Source organism: Lepidochelys kempii, chromosome 6 (assembly GCF_965140285.1).
Source record: "Lepidochelys kempii isolate rLepKem1 chromosome 6, rLepKem1.hap1, whole genome shotgun sequence".
NCBI classification, from domain to species: domain Eukaryota; kingdom Metazoa; phylum Chordata; order Testudines; family Cheloniidae; genus Lepidochelys; species Lepidochelys kempii.
Window position 1 is genome coordinate 69,575,136 of NC_136385.1, and position 10,651 is coordinate 69,585,786.

Consider the following 10,651-nt stretch of genomic DNA (forward strand, 5'->3'; position numbering starts at 1 on the left):
GTTAGTACTGCCAGCCCACCACAGAATCTAGCACAGAATCTATCTGGGTTTCAGGATTCACTCCAGCCTGCACTCTTGGCCTAGGTTGTGAGACAGCAAGAGGCCAATGACAGCAACCTGAAGGTCAATCCCACATCTGTGCCATTAAAGGAGTAGCAGCAGCACCAACACCCACCCAGAAGAGGCTGATCAGGAATGATGTGGAGGAAGGAGAGATGGGAGGGAGGTGTGAAAGATGGCATTCCTGTCCCCCAAGAGCCCAGCTACCTTTCCAGCAACAATTTATGATTCAACATCCACTTTCAATGCTCAATTTCTAATGAAAAAAAAAAAATTTAGGGTCCAATAGGGCAGCTTAACTCAAGTGGCCCAGATGTTTTCACAGAAGGAAGAAATAGGAAATCATATTCAAAACATAACCATGACATTTCATATTAAACCCATAATATCTTAAACCAACCATCCTGGGGTCTGGGTTGGTGGCCTACCAATAATGATTTGCATGGTTACATGAGAATAGGGTTGCCAACCCTCCAGGATTCTCCTGGAGTCTTCAATTAAAGACTGTCTTGCGATAAAACCTCCAGGAATATGCCCAACCAAAATTGGTAACCCTACACACAAGAGCCAGCTTTGATTATTGATCCTGGGCTCTTATTCCCTGGGCTGGCAGGAGCTATGATTATGCAAGAGCAGTATTCTTGGCCCCTTCTAGTGGAGGAGTACCCCATGTTTCTGTATAAAGTTCTCTTCATCTGATTAAGTACTGTTGATTGGGTTTGAAGAGAATCTCAAGTCCTCATTGGCTAGAAGTTTCTGTGTGGTATGGTGCTTCAGCATGTGTGTTTGTGGTGACACTATTGTGGAAAATCAAATGTCCTCCCTTTGTATCTATGTGAATGAATGAAAGGAGAAATAAAGAATTAAGAAAAGAAGGTGAAAGTGGAGTTCTTATTGAAAGATTTTTGGAGTAGCCCTTTGTGCTTCGTTGTTAAATGCATTCCACTCCAAGTTACTGAACATGTAAAGAAAACTCATGTACATCATCATGCAAGAATCTCCTCATTAGAGCCTTGTCTTTTAGCGCTGCCGCATGAATGAAGACACAGGTTCTGATTACCTCTTGCCCTGGCAGTTGTCTGAGGTGGCTGATGGTGGGGGCATCGGGGTTGTGGAGGAGAGCAAACATACTAACTTTGCTAAAGGAGATATTGTAACTTCTTTCAACTGGCCCTGGCAGACAAAGGTCATTCTAGATGGAAGACTCCTCCAAAAGGTAACATACTGAACTATAGAAAATTAAGTTAGTGTGTACACTATTTTTCTCCATTTAAAAAAAAATCTTTTGTTTGCATGTGACAATTGATTCTTTTATTTTAGAGATATGTCAAGAACAAAGCAGTGCTAATAAAGCAACCAGTTACTACAAAGCAGATCAAATTATGTTTGGCAAAGTCTACATTAATTTCTCTTTTCCTTGTAAGAAGCAATTAGAATTCCTTTTCCTGCCACTAAACAATCCAATGTTAAATTCATCAGCATCTTTTCTGATGCTGCTGTTAAGGTTGTCCATTAATCATGCAAACTCCAGGTAGAACTTTTGACACCTGATCACCAATATATCTTACTACTATGTTCTTAATTTAATTGGTGTTGGTCCTGCTTTGAGCAGGGGATTGGACTAGATGCCCTCCTGAGGTCTCTTCCAACCCTAATATTCTATGATTCTAACACATTTTGTATTAAATGCAAAAAGCATACATTAGTGAAACCTTGTAAAATCTCAAGCACACCCACAAAGGTAAGGCTATTCAAAGTCACAGTTCTGTAATGGCTATAACTTGACCCCTCTGCACATACAGTATTTATATATTGCATTTTCACAATAGAAAACTTCTGCAACTTGAGGTGGAACTTGGCTTTCTGGAAACATTTGTTTTAGGACTATTTGTGTCATTAACTCAGCACCAGGATATGGCAACCCTGCTGTAGCATCCTTCAGACCATCATGGGTGTAGTTCAACATCGTTAACTATTTTCTGTCTCCGAACTGGTATTTGACCATGGCATAATTTTACATCTTACCATCTAATTGCTAAAAATCGTTACATTTCTTGTGAGTGACTTTTTGTTAAAAGCATTTTGGAAAAAAAATCCTATTTATGTTCCCCTTTTTTGTTACCTTGTTATTGAAGTATTATAGTAGGTCTGACAGCTAGTGCACAGGAGGCTTCTGAATACTGGTTTGTACTTTGTCTGAACTAAACAGCCTGGGTTATTTTGTACTTGTGTTTATTTAAAATGTGGTCATCCTAAAATCTGCAGTCAACAAATAATAATAATCCAAAATGTCACTTAAAATTTTTTTTTTCTTGTGTAGCTTGATCCACAACTTGTTGATGGACACCTCTCCTACTTCCTTGGTGCAGCTGGCATTACTGGGCTGACGTCCTTTCTAGGAATAAAAGAGAAGGGACATGTGTCTTTAGGTGCCAATCAGACAATGGTTGTCAGTGGGGCTGCTGGTGCCTGTGGTTCTCTGGCTGGTCAGGTAAACGGGTTTAAGATTTGCAAGAGAATGAGCTATTACTTCTAAGTTCTGTCTTGTGAGATGTGCATTCTTGTAACTTCACTGATTTCACTGGAATTACACCCACTTGCTTATTTCATCTGTAAATTTGACTCACAGTCAATGGGGGGGGTGGTATTTATGCTGAATGTATTTAGGTGTAGAACTTCAGATTCTTGAAACTGGGAGGGGAAAAGTTGAGTGTGATGATTATTTTGTCACTGACTTGAAAGTAAACAAACTGATTTACTGCATAGTAGTCTGCCCCCAACTTCTAATTGCCTACCTGTTTGAGTTAATACAAATATATTGTTTATTGTCCATCTTATGGACTTCGGAACGTTATGATAAGGTACATTCTTACCAAATGTTGTGTGCAAGGCTGCTGGAGTATGGATGTGTTCACCCCTGCATTAGGATGATATGGCCAGTGAAAAGCATAGTAAATACTTTCATGTGTTGCTTTGGATGACATTACATAAGAATGGCCAAACTGGGTCAGATCAATGGTCCATCTAGTCCGGTATCCTGTCTTTTGACAGTGGCCGAAGCCAGATGCTTCAGAGAGAATGAATAGAACAGGGCAATTATTGAATTATCCGTCGTCCCCTGTTGTCCAGAGGCTTAGGGACACCGAGAGCATGGCAATCAGAGGCTTAGGGACATCAAGAGCATGGAGTTGTGTCCCTGACCATCCTGGTTAACAGCCGTTGATGGACCTATCCTATCCTTTCCTATCCATTTTTAATATTTTATTGGTATACAGTTCTCTAAAAAGGTAGTAATATTATTTATCCTCCCAAGCTTTCCAGAGTAAGGTATATACACAGCATCCAACAAGTAAACTTAAAACAGGTCCAATTCAAACACGAACTGTTACACCACAGCATTTGAACAAATACATAAAATCAGAGTATATTTACATCTTGATTTTCCAGTCTTTTTACTGGAGACCCAATTACTGGAGGGGAAATGGTGCTTGATATTTGGCAGTCTTAAATTGTATTCAGCCCCTAAAGTACTGGTGTCTGTAATTCTGCTGCTTAAAATTCTAGTGATTACAGGGTACTGAAATGTGGGCAAATTGATGGCCTCACTGTTTTGTTTATGGTGTTTTTGCAGATTGGCCGCCTAGAGGGCTGCTCGAGAGTGGTAGGAATCTGTGGTACAGATGAGAAGTGCTCCATTTTGGTCTCAGAAATGGGGTTTGATGCGGCTATCAATTACAAAAAGGGGAATGTGGCAGAGCAGCTGCATGAACTCTGCCCAGCTGGCGTGGATGTTTACTTTGATAATGTTGGTGGAGACATCAGTGATGCAGTTATAAATCAGGTGCCTATACCAGCTGTCCTGTTTATACCCCCGCCGCCTCCCAAATTCTTCATGCATCTTTTGGAATGAGTGTAATATAAACCAGCCTGCATTAATTGCTGAAAGATAGGAAAACCTTCCCTTCCCACATGTACCTGACATACTGAATGTGATTGAGTCAAACTGTCCAAACATCAGAGACATAAGCCTATCATGCTGGACTGGCCTGATGGCCTTGCAGTAGCCATTTTGCATTGTGATGCAGGAGTCCTGAGTTTAATTTCTACTTCTGGTGTCTTACTCCCCTAACCAGCAGGGACAAGGGAGTACCTTAGCAACGGTGCCTGTCTGAGAGAGCAATTACTGTTGTTTTTCAACTTTGATAATCTCTAGCTGGTTAAGGAGTAACATTGCTGGGCTCTAGCGAGGGTCCTAACCAATCCTCTCTGGTAGTATCACCAGAGTTGGAGGTGGGAAGGGGAGAAAATAGGGACACTTGTCAAGACCTTAGTGAGACAGTCAATGAAACTCTTCTCTCAGGAAAACCCTTATCATGATAATCCAGATCATCAGCTGAATGAGGTTTACTCCGTTTGAGTAATTGGTTATTGTTTTCCCACCTCCTGAAAACATCACTTGGAGTTCCTGGGAAGGGGGGAAATGGATTATCATTCTTACTCAAGCTTTACTAGTAGTAGTATTTACTAGAAGAATACTTTCAGAGTATTTGGGCAATCTGAATGCTGCCAGGGTCAATCAAGGAAATAGTTGGGGAGAGTTAATTACAGTTGTTAAATCACTCCTGATACCCATTGTTCCCTTACTGCATATTATGCATTTCCAGGAATCTGTGACTCCTGTCAGCCCTTGAGAGCAGGTACCCTCTGGGACTTGGTGGGCCAGCAACAGGAGTCAAAGATCTCCCATTTTTTGTTGAGGCTATTCTACTGCTGGAGTAGAGAGCAGGAAAGTGCCTTTTTCGTTTTTAGTTTAAAACTTGGAATGTGGCAAGGGAGTGTAATGTACTGCACTTCACATATATAAGTGGTTGAGGGGACTCATATTTTCATGAGTGAGAGACTACATTGACACTGTCTGTCTTACTCCTATTTCACAAATTAAAAGAATAGAATAGAAAACTCACATTTATTAATTGTGTAAGACTGCAAAACAGATACATGGAATGGTTTTTATTTTTCATTACACAGCTGAGTATTTGCACTGTTTCTCCTTCTACAGTAAACATCCTCACTCAGTAAAGTAACAATCCCTCATATGTTACCCAGTTAACACCTTGTTGAATTGTACATGTACAGTGGTCTTATCCTCCCCACTACTGCACTGTTTTTAAACCATCTGCTATGTCGTTACAAGCTGAATGACCACATGTATACAATTATCCTCCCAATCTCTTCTTCTAAGGAAAATGACTTTGAGCAATATACTTGTTGCCACTTGTTGGTTACCATATATAGTCTAATTAACTTCTAATAGGCTTGTGTCTTTTTGAGGGCAAAGAAAGTAGTATTTCTCATTTTGTGTTGTCTCAAACAGATGAATCAGAACAGCCATATCATCCTATGTGGACAGATTTCCCAGTATAATAAAGATGTACCTTATCCTCCCCCACTGCCTCCTGCAGTAGAAGAAATACAGAAAGCAAGGAATATCACAAGGTATATTTCTCCTTCCCAACCAGCTTCATGGTGCACTGAACACACAAATTCACATGTGTTGAATTTACATTATCAGTATATTTGATCTCAGGAGAGGGACTCTGGATCCACTGTAGGCATTTTTATGGTAACACTGGATTACTGAAACAGAGGGAAGGACTTGGTGATTCTGTGTTTCACAGCTGTTTGTATTATAAACATTTGGTGAGGAGGCCACTAAATGGGCAGAAGGGACACTGAGAATTGTGACTTCAAGTGGTACTAACAGCAGAATAGTACTAATAGCAGAATTAAAAGCATTTTAATTCCTGATATATGCCTTACCTGTGGTCACTTTCTTTATTCTTTGGCTGTCTGTCAGTCTTTTTGATATGGGGAAGGTTCTGTTACCAGATGTTTTGTAGCAAGTGTCTTGTATCTGAGTGTAGTTGTGTGTGAGGAGAGAAAATTAAGTAAAATCCTTCTTGGAAGGTATTGTGATCACTGCATCTTCCACTTTTTAAGTTACTCTTTTTAATATTAATTTTCTTTATTAGGGAAGAGGATATCAAATATGACACAATATATAGAGGAAAAAGATTCCTGAATGTAAATTAATGTGGGCTCTCAGTTAGGCTTACACTAAAATAAGACTGCAAAGACCAAACTCTACTAGTGCTCAAGGTCCCCTCTATACCCACCCCATAATCACAGGAAATTAATAGTGTTTGATATGCCTACCTGATCCTATAGGATGGTCCCTGCTAGGACAATCCAAAACAGATGACGAATGCATCAGGTCTAACGTTTTCAGTCTTTTGTTGACCACTTCCAATTCTTTAACGGATCACCTCCCATCTTATCCCACGAAATCTCCACATTCCTTGAAGCATTCTACACCTGAACAAGCTTCAGAAATACAGTGTATATATTGGTTTGAGATCCACTGCTCTCACCTTAAGCATTAATTACAGTTGTATACTGCACTGAAGTCAGTGCTTTAATGTGGCTGTGTAGTCGCAGCAGCAGCGCTGGGAGAAAGTTCTCCCAGCGCTATAAAAAAACCCACCTCCACAAGGGGAGTAGCTACCAGTGCTGGGAGCACGGCTCCTAGCGCTGGTGCACTGTCTACACTGCCACTTTACAGCGCTGAAACTTGCAGCGGTTGGGGGGGGTGTTTTTTCACACCCCTGAGTGAGAAAGTTGCAGCAATGTAAAGTGGCAGTGTAGACAAGGCCTAACAAACTTCAGAGTTAAAGGCAGTAGAGAATTGGGCCTTCAGGTAATCCTGTCGGTGTGTCACAGCCAGTCAGCACTGGTATCACTGCTGTTTCTTCTGATTACCACAGCAGCTATGACAAGAGATGCAAAATTGTGGGGGCCAGAAAGCTAATATGACCTCATCATCTAGCTTTTTTGTTTCCACTTGGGATGAGGGGGGAAAAAAAAGTGTAAAAAAAAATTACCTGCATTTTAGTGTCACATATTAAGCTGATCTCTCTAGTACAGAGGTGGGCAAACTTTTTGGCCCGAGGGTCAAGTCTGGATATGGAAATTGTATGGTTGGCCATGAATGCTCACGAAATTGGGGGTTGGGGTACGGGAGGAGGTGAGGGCTCCAGCTGGGGGGTGCAGACTCTGGAGTGGGGCCAGAAATGAGGAGTTCAGGGTGCATGAGGAGGCTCCAGGCTGGGGCAGAGAGTTGGGGTGCAGGGGCGTGGGGGTGAGGGCTTTGGCTGGAGATGCTGGCTCTGGGGTGGGGGTGGGTATAAGGGTGTGGGAGTGCAGGAGGGTGCTCCGGGCTGGGACTGAGGAGTTTGAAGGATGGGAGTGGGTCAGGGGTACAGGCTCTGGGGGGTGCTTACCTCAAGCAGCTCCTGGAAGCAGCAGCATGTCCCATCTCCAGCTCCTACGCAGAGGCACGGCCAGGTGGCTCTGCGCACTCCCACCATCTGCAGATGCCATCCCTGCAGCTCCCATTGGCCTCGGTTCCCAGCCAATGGGAGCTGCGGGGGTCGTGCTAAGGGCAGGGGCAGCATGCAGAATCCCCTGGCTGCTCCTACGTGTAGGAGCTGGAGGGGGGAAATGCCGCTGCTTCCAGGAGCCGCACAGAGCGACAGCACGCGCAGAGTGGGGCAAGCCCCTCACCCCGCTCCCTGGCTGGAGTGCTGGAATGGGGCAAGTCCTGGACCTTGCTCCCCGGCGGGAGCTCGGGGCCAGATTAAAATATCTGAAGGGCCGAATACAGCCCGTGGCCCACAGTTTGCCCACCCCTGCTCTAATAGCACTCCTTGGCTTCTAGTCCTCCTTTCAATACTGCTTGAAATACAGGCAGGATTATTTGTCTGAGACCACATTGTTTCATCTAAAGCTTTCATTGTACAGAATTGTATGAGCAAGCTTGCCCAGCAGCTGACTGAACTACATGTAACTATAGATGATGCTACTAAATCTTCTGTTACATTTGCCCATAAAACTGAAAAGATTTCAAAGGCTTTTGAAATATATTGAGCAGCCACTCTAGTTATTAAATCATCATCCATTCTTTTCTTTCACAGGGAGAGGTTTCTAGTATTGAACTATATGGACAAACAAGAAGCTAGTATTCTACAGCTCTGTCAGTGGATCAAAGAGGGGAAACTGAAGGTAGGAACTGAACCTTTATATTTTATTGATAGGCATGAGCCTTCTTTCAGGAAGACTAATTTCTTTGTCCATATCAAAATCACTTTGACTGCAGTGCCTCACTTTGGAGAGGGAAGTGATAACACACTTGAAGGTTTCAGAGGAGCAGCCGTGTTAGTCTGTATGTGCAAAAAGAAAAGGAGTACTTGTGGCACCTTAGAGACTAACAAATGTATTTGAGCATAAGCTTTCGTGAGCTACAGCTCACTTCATCGGATGCATGCAGTGGAAAATATAGTGGGGAGATTTTATATACACAGAGAACATGAAACAATGGGTGTTACCATACACACTGTAACGAGAGTGATCAGGTAAGGTGAGCTATTACCAGCAGGAGAGAAGGCTTTTTTTCATAGCAGCACTGTTTTAGAAAGGGCAATATAGCTACTGAGAATTTAGTTTTACAGCAATAGAACTGGGTCCTTTAGAAGCACACATAACTGATGCCTAGATTCTACCATTCTCAGAGAAAGCCAGATCCTAGTTTTTTGACATGAGGGTCCTAATCCAGACTTGAAAAATCACTCTATTACTTTATGGTGGGTAAGTACCCCCTGTCCAGATCTTTTCTCCTGAGGCCTACTCATGTTATGTGGTCCCCCAACTGATCTGCTCATCCTCCCTGAACTTCACATTCATGTACACCCAGAGGTGCAGTAATGTTCTATCTTTCATTTAAAGGATTTATTCGCCTACAGGTTTAAAATAATCTGCTTGAACAATATAGCTACTTTAATCGTGACCAAAGGGCAAGGTCCAAAAGGGAGCACCTTCCCCTGTGGAGTAAAAGGATGCCTTTAAAATCTTTGGTCAGTACTATGGCAATTTCATGGCCCCTTTCAGATAGACACTGATTTTGGAGGGAAAACTAACAAGACCTATTTTTATTAACAGGTCAAAGAGACTGTGGTAAAAGGCCTGGAAAACATTGGGGGTAAGATGTTGAATTATTTTCTAGCATAATCTTTGCTGAAATATAGTTACAATACAGCTTTCTCTCTCCTTTCCTTTTCCCCCAATTCAGATGTTTGTCTCTCTCCTAGAACATGGTTTTAAAATTATTTGCCTAAAAAAGGTCAAAATGTCACTTCAAGAGAGGTAAAATAGCCTGCAGCCAGTGGCTAAAAACCATAAGAAACAGGGGGAAAAAAAACCAAAAGGGGCTTTATATACCCAAGCTATAAAGCTAAAGAACGAGCTCATTCAAAACTTGTGGTTTGAAAACAAGCATTCTTACAGCAGGTAACAGCACAACTTAAGTAATGCTTTAGTCCCGCAGAGTCAGAGGAAAACTCCTGGGAACAAAATATTAGGTAAATCATAAAGGGTGGGTTTAATTTCGAACCATTAGCTTACTGTACTTCATGGATTTGTTTTAAAGGGAGTTGGCTAACTGGACAGCCATATTTAATATTCAGCTTTACTTTTTATGTAAAGTTTTCATGATTATTTCTGAAGCAATAAATATTTTAGAAGCTGCCTCTTCACCCCATGGTCAAAGCTTTAAATAAAAGCCTTTGCTGTAGGCTCGCCAGGTATATGCCCTCCTATTGTGTCTGCACTGCATGTTGTCTGCATGGCATATCCTAACAACAGTGCATACAATAATTAAAAATGAACCGTGATTGTTGTAAACAAAGATCTGATCAGGCATTTTAAATGTTAAAACTAATTTATTAAAGTCTTATTTAAATTGCCTTTGGCAACTTGTTGTGTTCTAACATTATGGTATCTTAACTTCCTGTGTTGTAGGGGAATCTATACGTTAAGTCCAAAATTTGATTTCTCTTTACGTTGTTATAATTCAGTAAGGGAGGCTCTCAGGATCTTATCTAATAGTTTTGCTTTAAAAAAAATTTACTACATGCATAAATGTTTAATTGGTATTATCCTAATAATATGTATTATTCTTATTCTCTTAAGGGGCTTTCCAGTCCATGATGACCGGAGGCAACACTGGAAAACAGATAGTGCTAATTTCTGAATAAAAATCTTTGCCTCTTCATGTGAGCGTGGCCCAAAAGATAAAATAAACTTGACTCTTTATCTTGAATGCTGAACAAGCATTATTTTATTTAAATTAATCTTCCCTTTTGTTACAGCAGGCACCAACAACTAAACCCCCCCCTAAACTTCGATAGCAGAGATTTTTAGAGGCAAGAGTACATTTGAAAAACTCTTCCACTGAGAAACTTAAATTTGTATCTGAAGCCAGGCTGTATAGTACCTGAAATACTTCCATTTCATAGCCTGAAACACTCTTCCACTGGTCCATTTAGTCCATTTCCTTAGATAGTGGCATTTTACATCATGCATACAAGTCAAGACAACAGAGCATTATTATATGAATCCTAATTTATTCACACAGAAAGTGCCGGCCTTCAGTTTGTACTCTGTGAGGGTTCCCTCCCCACTCTGAACTCTGGGGTAC

General features: G+C 41.5%; 1 protein-coding gene across 5 annotated transcripts in view; it reads left to right on the forward strand.

Moving 5' to 3' along the window:
- Window positions 1-10,273, forward strand: part of PTGR2 (prostaglandin reductase 2) — a 34,245-nt gene extending 23,972 nt beyond the window's left edge. For 4 of the 5 annotated variants that reach the window (XM_073348570.2, XM_078853326.1, XM_073348572.2 and 1 more), the window contains 7 exons: window positions 1,085-1,276; window positions 2,381-2,551; window positions 3,692-3,901; window positions 5,435-5,556; window positions 8,094-8,181; window positions 9,115-9,154; window positions 10,144-10,273. In XM_073348570.2, the coding sequence (XP_073204671.1) occupies window positions 1,085-1,276; window positions 2,381-2,551; window positions 3,692-3,901; window positions 5,435-5,556; window positions 8,094-8,181; window positions 9,115-9,154; window positions 10,144-10,208 (888 nt within the window). In that variant the 3' untranslated portion in view covers window positions 10,209-10,273. The other variant, XM_073348576.2, reaches the window with a different exon arrangement.
- The last annotated feature ends 378 nt before the right edge of the window (window positions 10,274-10,651 follow it).